This window comes from Nyctereutes procyonoides, unplaced genomic scaffold, assembly GCF_905146905.1.
Source record: "Nyctereutes procyonoides isolate TBG_1078 unplaced genomic scaffold, NYPRO_anot_genome, whole genome shotgun sequence".
In the NCBI taxonomy this organism is placed as follows: Eukaryota; Metazoa; Chordata; class Mammalia; order Carnivora; family Canidae; genus Nyctereutes; species Nyctereutes procyonoides.
In genome coordinates this window covers 34,400,724-34,420,756 of record NW_026575049.1, presented here as the reverse complement: position 1 = coordinate 34,420,756, position 20,033 = coordinate 34,400,724, and the positions used below count along the sequence as shown (strand labels likewise).

Sequence of the window (20,033 nt, the reverse complement as noted above, 5' to 3'; positions counted from 1 at the left end):
TGTTTATTTGCCATCTGTACACACTCTTTGGTGAAATGTCTCTATGTCTTTTGCCAATTTTCTAATTTTTCTTAACTGTTGAGTTTTGAGAGTCCTTTATATATCCCAGTCTTTTATCAGATATATGGGGTTTTTAAAAAGATTTTATTTATTTATTCATGAGAGACACACAGAGAGAGGCAGAGACACAGGCAGAGAGAGAAGCAGGCTCCACACAGGGAGCCGGATGCGGGACTTGATCCCGGGTCTCCAGAATCAGGCCCTGGGCTGAAGGCGGCGCTAAACCACTGAGCCACCTGGGCTGCCCCAGATATATGGTCTGCAAATATTTTCTCCCACTCTGCAGCTTGGCTTATTACCCTTTTAATAAGGTCATTCACAGAACAAAAATTTTATTTGATGAAGTCCAATTTATCCATTTTTCCTTTTATGGATCCTGCTTTTGTTGTCAAGTCTGAGAAATCTTTGCCTAGCCTTAAATCCTGAGAATTTTCTATATTTTTCTAAAAGTTTTATAGTTTTACATTTCATATATAAAAGTGTGATCAACGTTGAGTTTATTTTTCCATAAAGACTTAGGTTGAGGTTTCTTTTTCTATGGATGTCTAATTGTTTCAGCACCATTTGCTGAAAGAGCTAATTCTTTCTCCAACGCACCTGTCTCAAAAATGAGCTGAACATATTTGTGTGGGTCCATCTCTGGGCTGTCTATTCAGCTGTACTGATCTACATATCTATCCCTCCACCAATACCACAGAGTCCTGACAACTGTAGCCATATGAATCAGCTTGACATCAGGTAGATTGAGCCTTTCCCCTTTATTTTTATTTTTCAAATCTGTTAAAGCTATTCTTTCTTTTCATTTGCATATAAATTTTAGAATACTATCTACAAAAAATCTGGAGTTTAAAAATTCTGTTAAACCCATATATCAATTTGGGGAAAGTTGACATTTTCGTTAAGTTGAATCTTCCAAATGAATAGGGCATGACTCTTAATTTATTTAGATCTTTGGTTACTTTCACCTGGGTTTTGCAGCTTTCAGCATGTATGTCCTGTATATATTGTTAGATGTACTTATTTTCTGAGAAATGTTATTGTATCTTTAATTTCAGTGTTCACTTAATCATTGCAGCACATAGAAATAGAATGTATTTCTTGGATGTACTGTGTATTCTGGGACCTTGCTGAATTCATGTGTCAGTTCTAGGAGCTTTCTTCGTGGATTTTTTGGGATTTTCAAAGTAGGTAATCACATCATCCATAAATAGCAGCAGTTTTAGTTTTTCCTTTCCAATCTGTAGGCCTTTTTTTTCTTGCCTTATTGCACTGTGTTCAATAAAGGTAACAAATGCAGACATCCTTACCTTGTACCTGGTCTTAGGAAAAAGACACTCATATTTCTCCATAAGTAAAATGTTGAGGAAATTCCACTCTATTTCTAATTTTTTTTTTTTTTATGATAGTCACACAGAGAGAGAGAGAGAGGCAGAGACACAGGCAGAGGGAGAAGCAGGCTCCATGCACCGGGAGCCCGACGTGGGATTCGATCCCGGGTCTCCAGGATGGTGCCCTGGGCCAAAGGCAGGCGCTAAACCGCTGCACCACCCAGGGATCCCTCTGAGAGTTTTGTTTTGTTTTGTTTTTTTTACCATGAATGAGTCGTTGAATTTTGTCAAATACTTTTTCTGCATCAGTTGATATTATCATGTGATTTTCTTCTTTAGCCTGTTAATATGGCAAATTACATTAATTTTAAAATATGGAGCCAAGCTCGCTTCCCTCACTTGTTCATGGTGTATAATTCATTTTATATATTGCTGAATTCTACTTGCCAGTATTTTGTCCAGGATTTTTTCTTTTATCTATACACAGGAGATTATTGTTTCTGGTTTTGTATCTGAGTAATAACTAGCTTCTTAAAAAGAAAAGTGTTCCCTCCTCTTCAATTTTCCAGATAAGCTTATGTCAAATGTGTTAATTCTGCTTAAAATATTTGATAGAAATTACAGGTAAAACTAATTTGGCCTGAAGATTTAGCTTTTAGGAGTTTTTAAAATTACATATTCAATTTCCTTAGTAGGTATAGAGCTGTTCAAATGATCTATTTCATTTGTGTTCTTTGTAGTAGTTGTTTCTCAAAGAAGCAGTCCACTTTGTGTAAGTTGTAAAATGTACTTGTGCAGAGTTGTTTGTAGTATTCCTTTATTATCCTTTCGATGTCTCTGGATCTCTAGTGATATTCCCCATTTCATCCTGGTTTTTCCTTGTTTTTTGGGTTCTTTTTTTTTTTTTTGTAATATTGCTAGAGATTGTCAGTTTTAATGATCTTTCCAAAGAACCAATTATTTGTTTAATCAGCTTTTTCTCGTTCTGCTGTTTTCAATTTCACTGAAATTTTTGCTTTTATCTTTATTATCCTTCTGCTTGCTTTTGGTTTATTTTGTTCATCTTTTTCTGAGTTTGAGATGAGAGCTTCGATTAAGATTTTCTTCCTTGTTCTAATATCCATCTATAAATGTCCATCTCTGTATTGTTTTACCCGTGACTCAAAAATTCTGATGTTACATTTTCATTTTCATCCAGTTCAATGTTTTGTTTGACTTTTTGAGGCTTCCCCTTTGAACATGGATTATCTAAAGGTATGCTGTTTAGTTTCCAGTAATTGGAGGTTTTCCTGTTTTCTTTCTGTTACTGATTTCTAGTTTGATTACATTGTAATCAGAAAACATACTCTGAATGACTTCAATATTTTAAACTTGAGGTTTGGTTTACGGCCCAGGTTATGGTCTACTTTGGTATATGATCTATGACAGTGTAAACTGAATGTGTATGATGCTGTTTTGGGGAGGGGAGTGTTCTATAAATGCCAATTAGATTCTGTTTGGCTGATGGTATTTGGTATTGTTGAGTCCTTCTATATCCTTGCTGACTTTCTATTTGTTCTATCAATTGTTGAGAAAAGAGTATTGAAGACTCTATGGATTTTTCTTTCTCCTTTCAGTTCTATCAGTGGCTCTTATTATTAACCAACAAAATGAAAGTCCTGGCACCCTACGTGCCCTTCTCTGATAACACCCTGGCTGAAGTGCTGGAGTACATCACTATAGCCTCTCTTCCTCCCCAGATTTATTGAGGTCTAACTGAAAAAACTGCAGTATATGTAAAGTGTATAACATGATGATTTGATATACATATACCATTGTGAAAGGAGTCCCACCATCAAGTTAATTCACATATCCATCCAACTCACGTTACCTCTTTCTTTGGTTAAAATGCTTACAACTTTTTGTCTTATTTAGCAATTATCAACTATACAGTACAGTATTATCAACTATAGTTACCATACTATACACTAAATCCTCAGAACTTATTCATCTTATAACTGAAAGCTTGTACCTTTTAAGCAACCTCTCTCCATTTCCCCCATCCCCCAGCAAGTACCATTTTACTGTTTCTGTAAGTTTGACTTTTTTTTTTAAGATTCCACATATAAGTGATATCATGCAATATTTGTCTTTCTCCATCTGATATACTTTACTTAGCATAATGCCCTTCACGTACATCCATGTTCATTAAAGCCTCTTGAGGTTGAAGTCTAAGCCCCAAACTGAACCTTTGCTGCCCTGGGTGTGTGGATGAGGCCAGTCTTTTCTGTCATGGTTGGCTAGAGTACAACAATTCTTGTCTACAAGGTTTCTATCTTGCTAGATTGCCCTTTTCCTAATCATTTTGCTAGCGAGAACACGCTTTTCTTGTTTGCACCTGTTGGCATTCCCAGGTTGCTGGCTTCTTTAGCTCCAAATCAGGGATATATGAAGCAAAAAGGGCCTAGACAGGCTTTCTTCTCTCTACCTTTCATGGAATCTCCTTATGTTTATTTTATACAAAGCTTCCAGGGTTTTGTTTTGTTGTTGTACTTAATGGGCAGAATAGGTAAACATACATTTTACAGCTTCCCAGAAATCAAAATGCCTTTACATCAGAGGAAGTGCTAGTGCCTTCCTGAGATCACAGCTATGTTAAAAAGAGATATTTTATCTTCAGTACAAATTCTAAAATGATAGCTATGCTTCATAAGTAAAGACAAACATGCTGTTGCCTTCCCAGCTTTGTGAATTGAGAAACTGATAACAAAAATTAGTCTAACATTGATACTGCCCTCTTACCTTTTCTTTGCATTTTTAAAACATTGACATTTTGTCCACAAAACTTCAACAAAGCCTCCCTTTTCTCTCTGACCAGTCTACCTTCCATATCAGAAAATAGCCCTAACTCAGAGTTCCATGGTTAGAAATACAGCTTAGGTATTGCATCATTCCCCATGAGTTCTGAAACACACACAGCAGTATAGTAATAAAGGAATACTAGAGAGCTATACTACCTCATATTTCAAAGGAATATTTTCAGCATTGCAATAATACTATCTTCATCAAACATAATAGGATCTCAGGGTTTGGCAGACATCAGCTTTCAATAATATTCTAATGATCAGTATAAATTTACCTAGGAATTACTAGCAGTAATTCCAAAGGTATTAGCTCAGTTTACTTATGTTTCTTTTAGATGTTTGGGTAGCTAACAGTAATCTCATTTTATAGAATCTTGTAACAGAGTAAGTCTATGGATAATCCAAGATATGCATACAGCATGTTATAGAGAGAACAGGATTTACACAAAAGACAGGGCTCTGCCATTTACAAGCTGTACATTCTTGCGCAAATCATTTAAAACTATTTACTTATTTTTAGTGAGGGAAGAAAAGACAAAGAGTTTAGACTAGGATATTCCAATTCTGAATCCTAGGATTTAAAACTCTAAGTTTGATTATCAAAATTCAGGAATCTTTATAACAAAGTAGTTTATTTCTGTTCTATGTAATGTCTGTTCTATGTAAAGCATTATGCTGAGTTTTTGGACTGGGCCCTATGTAAGTGGGACCAAAGATTGTGTGGCCTAACTATCCCAACCCAACTCCATTTACTAGTAGTAAGGGCACTTACATAACTTTAGATTCAAAGTTCTCAAACTTGAGCCCACATCAAAATTACCAGAAATGCTTATAAACACAGTTTGCTGGACCTCACCCTAAGTTTCAGCTATGGTAGAGTCTGAGAATTTGTGTATCTAAGTTCCCAGAAGATGCGGATGCTACTGGTCTAGGGAGCACACTTTGAGAAACACGGACTGAGATAAACAAAAAGACCATGGAGGGGCCAAGTCCTATATGTAAGGAGTCACTACACTAAAGGATGTTCTTGCCTCTTACTTTTCCATCTCCACTTTCCTTGAAACAATATCCACTCCCTCTCACTTGAGAAGCAGTTAAATTCCTACTCTTTGTACTTCTAGTGAAATTGCTGATCTGATTGGCCACCTGTCCCCTGAGATAGAAGTGTAACTCAAACATAAACATTATTTTATCTCTCTAGTCACATTGACTTGTCCCAGAGGTAAGCACATGACCAAAGACAAGCCAACTAAAGAGTTCTTCCTTAGATTTTTCCAAACCAAAGAGAAAGAATGGCTCATTTTTTTCCCTTTGTAAAACAAACTAAAAGGATAGGACATCACAACTGTCAGGGTCTATATGCAATATAAGAGAATGTGGGCAACAAACAAAATGGAAATTGAAATGAGAGACAGAGAGAAGATAAGCATAAAAGTAAGTCTTTGATCTAGTTATATCTGAGGTAGGCTGCACATCTATTCTTCCCAGTTACACTAGACAATACATTCTTTTTTTATTCCTTAAATTAAGTGGTTAATTGGGTTTCAATTTCTTACAACAGAAAATTCTGACTCACAGAAGGTGACCCAAAGATATGTCCCCAATAAATGAGGATAGAGTACAGTAACTAGTTAAAAGTTGCCTTGGGGGACTCCTGGGCAGCTCAGAGGTTGAGCATCTGCCTTCGGTTCAGAGTGTGATCCCTTGGTGCCGGGACCAAGTCCCACATCGGGCTCCCTGCATGAAGCCTGCTTCTCCCTCTGCCTATGTCTCTGCCTCTCTCTTTCTGTGTCTCTCATGAATAAATAAATAAAATCTTTAAAAATAAATAAATAAAAGCCACCTTGTAAGTCAGCCACTTGTCAGTTGTGTGACCTATGCAAATAACTTAGTATCTAAGCCTTGTACATAAAATGGAAATAACACAGCCTACCTCAGTGTTCTCATAAACATCAGATGAGATAACTCACACAATGTACCAAAAGAGAATGTTCAATGAATGCTACTTGTTAATATTTACTGAACATTGATCTCCCAGCTACTATAATTGTGCTTCACATGCTCCTTTATGAAGTTCTTTAATTTAGGGCCCAGGATGACTAAAGTGATGTTGTAAGGCATGAGCTCACAAAGGTAGTTTAGACTGGAACAAAAGCTTATTCCTTGGGGTAAGCTTGAACATGTTAAAAAGAGCATTTCACATCCCTACTGGTTTTTTTGGTAGTTCAGTAGATTCCTATAGCACTCTTTTTACCTCTAAAGGTACCTAAGCGTTCAGTCATGCATTTTAGTTATAATCCATGTATTTATATTTCCCACTACTACAAAAAGGCATCAACTTTGGGGTAAAAACTCATATAGTGTTAACAATACAGAGAAAATATCTGACGAAATTCAACAACCATTTGTGATTTTTAACACAAACCTCAATAAACTAAAATTTTAAAATGTTCCTAACATGATAAATATTACAAAAATCAATAGCAAATCCCATACTTCATGAGAAACTGTTGAAAGCTTTCTCTTTGAGATCTGGAACAAGACAAGCCTGTTCTCATCACTTTTATTTTATAGTGCTTTGGAAGTTCTAGACAGTATAGAATGGCAAATAAATAAATAAATAAATAAATAAATAAATAAATAAATAAAGTTTAGAAAAACAGTCATTATTGACTGAAAATATGGTTTTGATACAGCAATTCCAAAATAATTTACATATAAGTTATTAATATTAGTAAGCGATTCTAGCAAAGTTGCTAGCTACAGGGTCAATATACATACACACACAAACAGAAAATAAATTTTTAAAAGAACTATACATTTACAATAGCATAAAAAGTATCAAATAACTAGAAATGAGTCTAACAAAAAATGTAAAAGATCTGTGTTCAGAAATGATTAAACATTAGAGAGAGAAATTAAAGATGATCTAAATAAATGAAGAATGCTATTCCATATACATGTATCAGAAGAGTCGGAATTATAAAGAGTCGGTTCTCTTCCTAATTATCTGTAGATTCAATGCAATCTGAATCACAATTTCAACAACTTTTTTTGTGGAAATTGACAAGCTTTTATACTAAAATGTATGTGAAAGTGCAAAGGGAAAAGAATAACCAAAGCACTCTGAGGAAGAACATGGAGAACATTCTCTACCAGATATTAAGATGGTGTGGTATTCATGCTAAGCAACATAAATACACCAAAGTAGTACAAGAGAGAGCCCAGAAACACATCTGCACATAAATGGGTACTTGATTTATAACAAAGATTTTGGTTATATAATAGAGCAGACACAACTGGAAATCCATGTAGAAAGAAAAGAAACAAAACACAATCCCTACACCTCACACTCTATAAAAAATTATTCCAGGAAGAGAATGATCTAAATGTAAAAGTCAAAACAACAAAGCTTATTTAAAAAGGTAATTTAAGGGACTATTTTAATTATCACAGAGTATGGAAAGATTTCTTAAGCAGGAAACAAAAAGTACAAACCATAGAAAAGTAGGAAAAAAGGCACTATCTCAAAATTAAGAATTTCTGCTCATTAAAATACACCACTGAGAGTAAAAAGGTAAGCCATAGAGAAGGGAAAGAGATTTTTAATACATATAACTAAAGGATTTGTGTCCAGAACACACAAATAACACAAATCAGTAAGAAAAAAAATCTAAAAATCAAATAAGAAAATGAGCAAAAAAACCTTTACCAAAAAAAAAAAAAAAAAACACCTTTACCAGTAACGTCCAAATAAATGGTCAGTAAATATTATTAATCATGAGGGAAAGCCCCATTAAAACCACTACACATATGCCAGAATTTCTAAAAAGACTGCCAATACCTTGTTATACTTAAGAATACAGAGCAATGAGACCTTTCATACGCAGCTAATTAATCTGTAAATTGGTACAACCATTTCACATATACTAAATTTAAATACCTGTATATCCTACAGCCCAGAAATTCCATTTCTACATGTGTATACAACAGAAATGAATGCATATGTGCACCCAGAATCTGAAAACACCAATGACCTCAATATCCATCAATAGCAGAATATGTTGTGATATATTCATAATTGGATTAATATATAGCAAAAAAAATAAATGAACTATCTTTTCATAAAACTTGCATAATGTTGAGCAAAAAAAAAGCCAAACACAGAAGAATATATATTCTACACTTTACTGTATAAAGTTTTAGAAGAATTAAGTAAAACCAAACAATAGTGTTTAATGATACACATTTAAAAAGACAAAGACATATGAATCATAAAATCAGATTATTGATTACCTTTGGTGATGGGGAATAAAAACAATCACAAGAGAGCAAGAAGAATAATGAAATACTGCTAAGATTCTGTTTCTTGATGATACTTCTATGATTGCTTGTGTCATGAAAATTCACTGAGCTGTACATTTTTGGTTTTTATACTGTATATTAAATTTCACAATTAAAAAGTTTTAAAAACATTCAAATTAAATCTTTCAAAACATGTTTTTATAATTTTTAACACTAAGTTAATATATTTTTAAAGATTTTATTTATTTATTCATGAAAGACACAGAGAGAGAAAGAGAGAGGCAGAGACACAAGGCAGAAGGAGAAGCAGGCTCCATGCAGGGAGCCTGATGTGGGACTCGATCCCAGGTCTCCAGGATCACGCCCTGGACTGAAGGCGGCACTAAACCGCTGAGCCACCTGGGTTGCCCAACACTAAGTTAATATTATAAATCAATAATTCATATGTTGTTATCTCAAATAGTATCAAGAAATAAGTAAATATTATGAGAAGATACATAAGCTATATAAATATTCTAATAGTCTATATGCTAACATTCTTATAGATGTTATTCTAGAGCTAAATATTGAATGTTTCTTCAGAATAATTATCAAGAAAAAGTGTCAACCAGAAACAGCTTACTCATTTTAGCAGTCGTGATACTATTGTAATAACCTGAAACAATTATATTTCGAGTGGACAGATAGATTTGGTTCTCTGTTAGTGTTATAGTCCATTTAAAAATTCAATATACTTTCATCCTCCCTCACTCTAACTTATCTCCCTCTTATTAAAATCCACAAAAATCTCCCCATCTCAGTATCTTTAATTATATCTGAAGTTTCTATTTTCCCCAACATTTTTGTACTGATGTATAATTAATGTACAATGTTAGTTTCAGATGTACGATTCCATAATTCTATAAATTACTCAGTGTTCATCAAGATAAGTGTAGTCTTAATCCCCTTTATCTATTTCACCCAATTTCCCTACCCATTTTCCATCTGGTAACCATCAGCTTATTCTCTATATTTAAGAGTCTGTTTTTTGTCTCTTTTTTTTTTTGGTATATCTTGTTTCTTAAATTCCACATATGAGTGAAGTCATATGGTATTTGCTTTCACTGACTTATTTCACTTAGCATTATGCCCTCTATGTCTACCCATGTTGTTGCAAATGGCAAGATTTCATTCTTTTTCATGGCTGAAGAGTATTCCATTGTGTGTATGGTTCTTTTAACCATTCACCCATCAATGGACACTTGGGTTGCTTCCATATCTTGGCTATTGTAAATAATGGTACAATAAACATAAGGGTGCATATAGCTTTTCAAATTAGTGTTTTCCTTTTCTTTGGGTAAATATCATAATGGAATTATTGGATCATATGGCATTTCTATTTTCTAATTTTTTAAGGAACCTCCATACTATTTTCCACAATGGCTGTACCAATTTGTATTCCCACCAGTACTACAAGAGAGTTCCTTTTTCCCCACCGAAACTTGTTACTTCTTGTGTGTTTGATTTTAGCCATTCTGCCATGTATAAGGTGATATCTCATTGTGGTTTTGATTTGCATTTCATGTGTCTGTTGGCCATCTGTATGTCTTCTTCAGAAAAATACTAAAGTCCCCTGCCCATTTTTATTCAGATTATTTGTGGTTTTAGGTGTTGAGTTGTATAAGTTTTTCATATACTTTGGATATTAATCTTGTGTTGGACATATCATTTGAAAACATCTCCCATTCAGTTGCCTTTTTGTTTTGTTGATGGTTTCCTTCACTGCGCAAAAGCTCTTTATTTTAGTGAGTACAATAATTAAATTTTGCTTTTGTTTTCCTTGTCTGATGAGACATACCTAGAAAAATGTTTCTCTGGCCAATGTCAGAGAAAATACTGCCTGTGCTCTCTCCTAGGAGTTTTATGGCTTCAGGTCTTACAGTTAGGTCTTTGATCCATTTTGAGTTTATTTTTTTTGTATGGTGTGAGAAAGTGGTCCAGTGGTCCAGTTTCATTCTTCTGCATGTAGCTTTCACACCTTTTGTTGAAGAGACTGTCTTTTCCCAATTGTATATTCTTGCCTCTTCTGTCATAGATCAATTGACCATATAAGCATGGATTTGTTTCTGGGTTCTCTATTCTGTTCCATTAATGTAGGTGTCTATTTTTAGCACCATTCTGTTCTTTTTCTTAAGTAAACTCTATACCCAAAGTGGAGCTTAAACTCACAACCCCAAAATCAAGAGTCACATGTTCTTCTGACTGAGCCAGCCAGGCGACCCGGTGTTTTGATTACTACAGCTTTGTATCTTTTTTTTCTTTTTTTTTGTATCTTAAAATATATATCTTAAAATCTGGAATTGTGATTACCATCTTTGTTCCTCTTTTTCAAGGTTGCTTTGGCTATTCAGAGTCTTTTTGTTTCCATACAAACACTTTAGTACTGTTTGTTCTAGATGTCTGAAAGATGCTGTTGGTATTTTGATAGGGATTGCATTAGATCTTTAGATTGTTTTGGGTAGTATGGATACTTTAACAATATTGGGTCTTCCAATCCATCAGCATGGAACATCTTTCCATTTGTTTGTGTCACCTTTAATTTCTTTTACCAATGTTTTTTATAGTTTTCAGAGTATAGGTCTTTTACCTCCTTGGTTCTTTAAAATTGGTATTTTATTATTTTTAGTACAACTGTAAATGAGACTGCTTTCTTCATTTCTCTTTCTGCTATTTCATTATTAGTGTATAGAAGTGCAATAGACTTGTTATTATTTTTGTATTCTCTGACTTTACTGAATTCATTTATCAATAGTAGTATTTTTGGTGGAGTCTTAAGGATTTTATATATATGGTATTATGTCATCTGCAAATAGTAAATATTTTACTTCTTCCTTACCAACGTGGATGCCTTCTTTTTCTTGACTGGTTACTGTAAAAATTAATATACATCTTTTTTTTTTTATGATAGTCACAGAGAGAGAGAGAGAGAGGCAGAGACACAGGCAGAGGGAGAAGCAGGCTCCATGCACCGGGAGCCTGATGTGGGATTCGATCCCGGGTCTCCAGGATCGCGCCCTGGGCCAAAGGCAGGCGCCAAACCGCTGCGACACCCAGGGATCCCAAATATACATCTTAAGATGGTTCTTTTCATATCCTTTCTCCAACTGATGGTGGAAAAATTGTTTCTATTTATGTATATTTTCCATTTAAATAAAAATGTCATCCTTTAAAAAGTTTTTTGGTGTCATAAATGACCTGAGATTTCTTTTAGACACAAGCAATGAAAGACAAGGCACATAAATGTTATCCTATCTAACACTTTTCCAAAGCCAATCTTTCTCTGATTGTTGAATGAAAACTGGTAGTAACAGAATGCTACATTTTAACAACTTACTACATTAGAAAGATAATTATATAATAAGTAACTCTGTAACCATACTACATTAAGAATTCCTACAAATCAATAAGAAGCATATACATTTTCAAAATGTATACAAAAAGGTAACTCGTATAAGAAATATTCACAGAAGAGGTAAGAATAGCCAATAGACATATGAAAACATGCTAAACATTAATAATAATTAAAGAATGTTAAATTATAAAAACATTTCCCTATCAATTAACAAAAATGAAAATGATCAAGAATATTCAATACTGACTAGGACATGGAAAAATAAAAGTATTTCTATACTAACGGTAGGAGTGTAAATATTTGTTTTTTTTTTTTATTTTTTATAAATTTTTATTTATTTATGATAGTCACACAGTGAGAGAGAGAGAGAGAGGCAGAGACACAGGCAGAGGGAGAAGCAGGCTCCATGCACTGGGAGCCCGACGTGGGATTCGATCCCGGGTCTCCAGGATCGCGCCCTGGGCCAAAGGCAGGCGCCAAACCGCTGCGCCACCCAGGGATCCCAGGAGTGTAAATATTTGGTGCAATCTTTTTGAAAGTTAATCTGATGGTATCCATAAAATTATAAACCCATGCACCTACCCTAATCCCCAGAAATCCCATTCTTAAAATCTATCCTATGAAGATATTAGTGTAAGTGTATAATGATATATTTATAAGGGTATTCATTATAGCACTAACATGGGAGAGTATTGAATACATTTTAGTATGTTCATACAATGGAATATCAAGCTCTCATTTTAAAACGCAGAACATCTTTGTTATTAGTTTGGAAAGATGTCTAAGATATATTATTAAGCAATTAAAATAAGTGTCATAAAAATATATATAGCACTTCATTTTTATTTCTGAAAAAGAAACTGTACATAGGTATATATGTAAGCATAGAAAAATATCGGCAAGTAAAGACACAAACTCTTAACCTATGGAGGGGAAGAGAATTTGGTTTGAAGAGGAGGAAGAGGGAAGATTTTTTATCTTTTATTTAATACTTTGCATTGTTTGAATTCATTTTTAACAAGTATATGTTTTATTTTAAAGATAAAGAAGTATTTAAATATAATATTTATTGGGTTTTGCATTGTACCCATGTTGGGGTTACTTTATCATTGTACTTTTTCATGAAGTGTCACTTGACAGAATGAGACTATTCTCTCAGAACCTCTAAAGGAAAACAAACAAAAACACTAGAAACAACACATTCTCCGCTTGAGTCAGCATTAGTTCATTTCACTGAGGGATAAGTTAAATCTAGAATAGATTTAGAAATCTAGAATGTTTGAGATTAGAGACCTACAAAAAGCATTTTCAACAATGAAGACAGTGAAGATAAACAAAGAATCAAACCCACCTGAACTATATCCAAAACCATGCCGGCTGAAACTGTTCCAAAACCAGCTAGTAAAAATGGCACAAGTATTTGCAGTGCCATGACACCACTGGATTCCTTTGGTGATTTCTGGTTTGTTTCCACAATGGCGTCTTCATCCCCTTCACTAGATGCATCTTCATTCTGTAGCATGGCAGCAGCCTCTGCAGTACTCCTTCCATCACAGAACTTGTAGTTGGCATAGTCGTCATACTTGGGGCTGCAGCTTCCTGGTGTGTGCCCATTATTGCCATGAAAAGACTGCTCTGAGAAACTGTGAAACTCCATGTGCTGCTCAGATCGACTGCTAAAAGTCTGTGCTGCTGTTGATAACCCATCTTGCCAAATGCCATTTGCTTTTTTGTGTCTATCTTCCTGGTTTTTCTGGTAAATTACTGGAACCATACTCAACAATAAATTTAAAAACTTATCAGACTGAATTGTATTTAAGCTTAAAGTCCAGTCTACTAAACCTCCTCCATTACTTGGACCACTACTTATGTCATTAGTAATAGATCTTCCTTTGCTATTAGTCATATTGTCATCGCAAAAGACCCTGTATTCCTTGGACCTCAAGCTTTGTACACCATTGTAGGTAAATCAGAACCACACAAATGCTGGTTTGAATTAAGATGTTGCCTTCATTTTGTAGGAAATAACGTTTCTACTAAAAAAAAAGGTGTATAGAAGTTCCACAGAGGGACTGGATCTGAAAAGAAGAAAATAAAATAATTTTTAAAAAAATCAGATTAACTATCTTGATACTTAAGATTCTCATATAAAACACTTATGTTCTTAAACCAACCCTAAGGTAATGACACTATGCTTTGTGGGCTTAACACATAATTGTTTTGAGCCATACAGCTACTTTCTAAACAGAAATATAGTACAGAACTTTGTGCTCAAATCTTTGTTAAAAGTGTTTATCTTTAATAAATATATTTTTTAAAGATTTATTTATTTATTCATGACAGACAGAGAGAGAGGCGGAGACACAGGCAGAGGGAGAAACAGGCTCCATGCTGGGAGTCCAACTCGGGACTTGATTTTAGGACTCCAGGATCACGCCCTGGGCCAAAGGCAGGCACCAAACCACTGAGCCACCCAGGGATCCCCCTAAACGTGTTTATCTTTGCTTACTTTACATAATTGATACCTATGTAAAGCCATCAAGTCTCTGCAATTCTACAGAGAACAAATTTTTTAAATAAAGTGATGGCTTCTGTGGTGCCTGGGTGGCTCAGTCGGTGAAGCAACCAACTCTTGGTTTCAGCTCAGGTCATGATTTCCAGGGTCAGGAGATGGAGCCCTGCTGCAGGCTCTGCTCAGCTGGGAGTCTGCTGGAAGATTCTCTCTCTCTCTCTCTCTCTCTCTCTCTCTCTCTCTCTAAAATAAATGAATAAATCTTTAGTGATGGCTTCTATTACTATACAGAGGTCTCAGAATCAAATTGTTACGACTCTTTACATATGTCAGTATATAATAAGTAGTAAAGAATATGGCATTATATTTTAAATGTTAAATAATAAACTTACTTTATTTACAACTTAATGTATCATATATTTTATCAAAATGTTATTTTTATTAAAATATGAGGAAACAATGATAATGTTTGCCATAAAAACATTTGGTAAATATTCTGAACACTGCTTAGGGCATTTATTTCATATATAAAAATAGGTTGCAATCATATTTGTACAACTCATTACAACTGATTTAGGAATACAATCTCTGTTATCTACAAAATAACTACAAAGAAAAGGAGCTACAGATACTCACTAAATGTTCTACTTTGCAAGCCAACCAAAAGAAAGCTTACAATGCACTTACTACTTAATGCTCTTCTCAAAGTCCGCTCTGACCCCCAATCCCAGAGTAGGCTTCTGAGTGGCTGGCCAGCAACCAAATCCTCTCTAAAGACTCTGAAATCAAGGGACACAGACACATACTGTAGCTAGTTTGACAGTGATAGGCACTGAAGCTGCAAGGTCATATACCACCCACCCAGGTAGAGACCTGACTATTTGGACAGCTGCTGCCAGAGCTACACAGGCTTTCAAAGTGACCCACTGCAATGGGTCTAAAGGCCTCAGGTCAGGAACACCCAGGCCTGCCTTGTACTTCCAAGAGCATCGAGATCAAGAAATTGGCACTTATTTGATAACAGATAGGTGTTCTCACTGCCCAACTGCACTGCCACCCACCAAGTGAGAACTGAGAATTACTACTGCCAGTCACTGCTTTTAATGAAAATTATTACACCCTTCAATGCTTGTTGTCAGTTCCTTAGAATGTCCATCTCCACTCCTTTGATAGGAAGATCAATAGCAAACAGAGGTGTATAGCAAGGAGGTGGTATGGCCTGTCTCATCTATTTCATCATTCACTCATTTTCTTCCCTTCCTTTTTGTGATTATGGAGGAATCTTGGAATCCTACTGAGAAACATTTTAAAACAGATTGTGGGACCCCAGATCTACTACTGACCAGGAATATCTATGTTTGAAGACTATACATCTTTCTTTTTAAACTCGCCCAAGGGATTATAGTGCAGACTTCTCGTGGACTTGCCATAAAAATCCAATGAGTAGGGGCACCAGGGTGGCTTAGTTGGTGAGGGTCTGCCTTCAGCTCAGGGCATGACCCTGGGGTCCCAGGATCAGGTCCCACATCAGGCTCCCTGCATGGAGCCTGCTTCTCCCTCTGCCTGTGTCTCTGCCTCTGTGTCTCTCATGGGTGAATAAATAAAATCTTAAAAAAATAATAATTCAATGAATAGATTAAGTACTAGTAGCCATTTTTTTGCCATTTGCAGGTTTTCAGTAAACATACATAGCAAGGCAATGTTTAAAGAAAATCAGATGAATGGAACTAATGTCCAGAGTAAGGCAGAGGAGAAACCAAGTAGTCCCAGAAAAAGAAAGACGGCCAGAATAGCTACCCGAGAACTTTCCATGTAATAAGAGGCTCAGCTATACTTCTGGAACTTATGAGGTTCCCAACAGCCTCATATGAGTAGACTGAGTGGCTTTCTGTTCCTTCTACCCATTTGCTTCTTTTTTTAAAGAGTGAGCATTTCACTGCCTCAAAGAGATCTTCAGTTAAATAAAATATAAAACAAACCTCAAAAGGACTGAACTTTAAGATAAGTCTATACTACTGAAGGGCCTGTCATGGATACAGGCAATTTCTTCTTCCTTTTGAAGCAGAATTATCCGGTTGATCAAAATGGAGAGAACTGGGAAAACTTGACCAACTAACACTAGATAGAAAAATGAAAGGAAGGGAAGGTAAAGGGTGGGGAGGAATCTCCCAAGACAAGTCCTCTCCATTAGAATACTTACAGGGCATGGCTAAGCATACAGTCAACACAGACTTGGCCAAGCGGGATCCAGATGCAAAGAAAGATACGTACAGGTCATACTTTTGCTCCTAGTATTCTTACTTTGGCACAATTTGGAAGGTAAGATGGAAAGATGGATATTCAACCAGGGCCTTTGTGCACAGAGACCATGAGGTGGGTCTGAAATCTAGCCCAAGGCTCCATTCATGGGGGGCTGCCTTCTTCTGGGAGGCACTGTTTTTAAGTTGACACAAATTTCCATTTCCTACGTGAATCTGTTCTTCCTCTATTTCATGCAGTTCAGGTAGGCTTATCAATCAACAGTATCCTACCCTCCAGGTCACATGACAAGTGGCTCCAGCAGGACCTAAGTCCTTCCCTGGAATTTTACATTTTTGTTTTCTTACTATTTCCTGAGTGACTACTAGATGCTGGGGTTACACAAAATTAATAAAACAAGCACCATTCCTGCTTCTAATGGATTCTATCTTGTGCTGGGGATGATACACAGCATATGAGCAAACAAATGAGATAATCTGTGATAAAGGCTCTAAAGGAAGGAAACATTTGATTTAATGAGTGAATAAGTTACTGGGCTACTTTAAGAGTGAAAGGCCTCTGGAAGAGTTTTCTCACTTCTCTTTGAAGTGACATCATTCTGAAGCTGCCATTTTATCAAAAGTAGCACCTCAAAAAGTCTCTTCTACCACCACCACCACCACCACCACCACTTGAAGGGAAGCAGTACTCTATTGTTCCAGATTTTTAAATTTTTAAATTTATTTTATTTTTAACTTGCAACTTCAGGATTTAAAGGTAGGCTATTCTATTAAAGTTCTAAAGATACTGTTTCTCCTCGGCTAGGTCAGTACTACATTAATATAACCTACTAAGTAACTGAAAAATGACATAAAATATTCCCACTGGCATTCTTTACCTTTAAATCCTGAATTCTCCGTGTTAAACAGAAACAAATCTCTAAAAACAAAGAATCTGCTACTTTATTCACTCATAGCCAATATTTGCACAAAATAGAAGTTGCAAATTAAAAAAAAAAATCTGGGGGAGGGGCACCAGGGTGACTCAGTGGTTGAACATCTGCCTTTGGCACAGGTCATGATCCTGGGGTCCTGGGATCGAGTCCTGCATCCAGGCTCCCTACTCAGTGGGGAACCTACTTCTCCCTCCCTCTCCCCCTCCCCCCACTTGGGCTCACTCACTTGCTCTCTCTCCCTCTCAAATAAATATTTTTAAAACATAAAATAAAATTACAAATTTAAAAATCTGGAGCAGCAGAATACAAGTAGAATGGTTAAAACTGTGTCTTGGGATTTTTTTTCTTCCAAAACTGCAAAATGAAACAAAAAATTATCTATACTATCATCTAATGTCAATGAAAATATGAGGCATGATTCAAAAAACCCAGACTGAGTGGCTGTATCAAATCCTGTCATTTAGCAGTTTTGTTCCAAAGAAGACAACTCTATCTTACTGCCTCACGCCCTTGTTACTCTAAATATGGTTTATGGTCCAGCAGCACTGGTATTACCTGTGAGCTTGTTAGACTTGCAGGCTCTCAGCTCCCATCCCTACCCCCAATCTATGAATCAAAACCTTCACTTTTAATAGCATCCCCAAGTGATTTGTGTACACACACAAGTTTGAGAAGCACCTCCCTACACATTCAAAAAAGAATCTGATTTACATTCACTACACTCAAAATGAGTCACACTTTCAAATGTGAATAAAGGTATGAGCACTGGTAATACATAAAACATTACTAATGCAACTGTAAATGTTATACCGCCTTGGAAAACAATGGGCATTATCTACTAAAATTAAAGATGTATATGCCCCACATTCCAGCAATTCCACCCCAAATTCATTCCCTGAAGAGACTCTTGCACTGTATACCAGAAGACACATAAAGAATACCCTTAGCAGCATTTTCGTACTAGCAAAAAACTGTAATTAGCTCAAGAGAAAATCTAAATTGTGGGATATTCATACACTGGAATATATAAAGGGTATGATAAACACAAATTTCAAAAGAGCGGTTGTATTTGGCTAAGTGGTATAAAAACATACAGGGGGACAGCCCGGGTGGCTCAGCGGTTTAGCGCTGCCTTCAGCCCAGGGCCTGATCCTGGAGACCTAGGATCGAGTCCTGCGGCAGGCTCCCTGCATGGAGCCTGCTTCTCCCTCTGCCTGTGTCTCTGCCTCTCTCTCTGTGAGTGTCTCTCAAGAATAAATAAAATATTAAAAAAAAAAAACCAGGGGGCTTCAAAGGTATTGGTTATATTTTTTCAGTTTGATGGTGGTTATCTATTTATTACTGTCCTTTACTCATACACGCTACATGAGTGTTTCAGTATGCATGATGTTGTAGACTATTTTACTCCCATTATTGCTGCCCTCCTGTAAGGAATTATCTCCACCTGTTGCCACCTTCCTTGAAGGGACTATGAGAGGATTAGACTTCCTCATCTCCACTGACACCAGAGTTGGCCACGAGACTTGCACTGGCCAAGAGAATGACAGCAGCAGAAACACCTACAAGCAGAAGCAGTTCAGCTATGTCTCCTTTTCCCTGTCATGAGACAGGCACGTTCTAGGTTACTGCTGCTTCCTCAAACTGGGTCCTGGGACAAAGATGCGTGCAGAGCCCCAGCTACTGCAGCCAATCCTCAGCAACTCACAGGCAACATGTAATGTGAAGAAGAAATAAAGCATTGTGGTTGAAAGCCACCACGAGTCTGGAATTATTACCATAGCATGATCTATCAAAAGCTACCTAAAAGTGTATCTTTAAAAAAGGACACTGATATACAGATTCCTGCCTATTTAAGTTTGGGTGAGTCTCTGATCTACTGAGCATTTATGGGTTCCATCTATGGTTAAAGAGTTTTAAAACAGTGGTTTGCAAATATTTAGATCTCATTAACCAGTCAAACTTCCCCTCAAATTTTACCAAGTTAAAAACAATCTTTCCCAAGGGGCACCTGGGTGGTTCAATCAGTTAGTGTCCAACTCTTGGTTTCGGCTCAGGTCATGATCTCAGGGTTGTGAAACTGAGCCACCCAGAGCTCGGTGCTTTGCATGGAATCCACTTTAGATTCTCCCTCTCCCTCTGCCCCTCCCCCTGATCGCATGTGCTCTCTCTCTCTCTGTCAGATAAATAAAATCTTTAAAACCAATTGTTCCCACCTCACACCTATTAGAATGGCCATCAACAAGAAGATAAAAGATAAATGCTGATCAGAATGTGAAGAAAAGGGAACTTTATGTACTGCCAGTGGATTGTAAATTGGTGCAGCCATTATGGAAAACAGTATGGAGGATCCTCAAAAAATTAAAAATAGAACTACCATATGACCTAGCAATTCCACTTCTGG

At 36.2% G+C, this 20,033-nt stretch overlaps 1 protein-coding gene across 8 annotated transcripts in view; it reads right to left on the bottom strand.

Moving 5' to 3' along the window:
• Positions 1-20,033, bottom strand: part of SLC41A2 (solute carrier family 41 member 2) — a 122,299-nt gene that overhangs the window by 84,144 nt on the left and 18,122 nt on the right. For 6 of the 8 annotated variants that reach the window (XM_055328595.1, XM_055328593.1, XM_055328596.1 and 3 more), the window contains 2 exons: positions 15,127-15,218; positions 13,279-14,005 (listed from right to left, as the gene is read on the bottom strand). In XM_055328595.1, coding sequence (XP_055184570.1) covers positions 13,279-13,833 — 555 coding nt within the window. In that variant the 5' untranslated portion in view covers positions 13,834-14,005; positions 15,127-15,218. The remainder of the gene's footprint in view (positions 1-13,278; positions 14,006-15,126; positions 15,219-20,033) is intronic. The other 2 variants (XM_055328598.1, XM_055328597.1) reach the window with 1 other exon arrangement.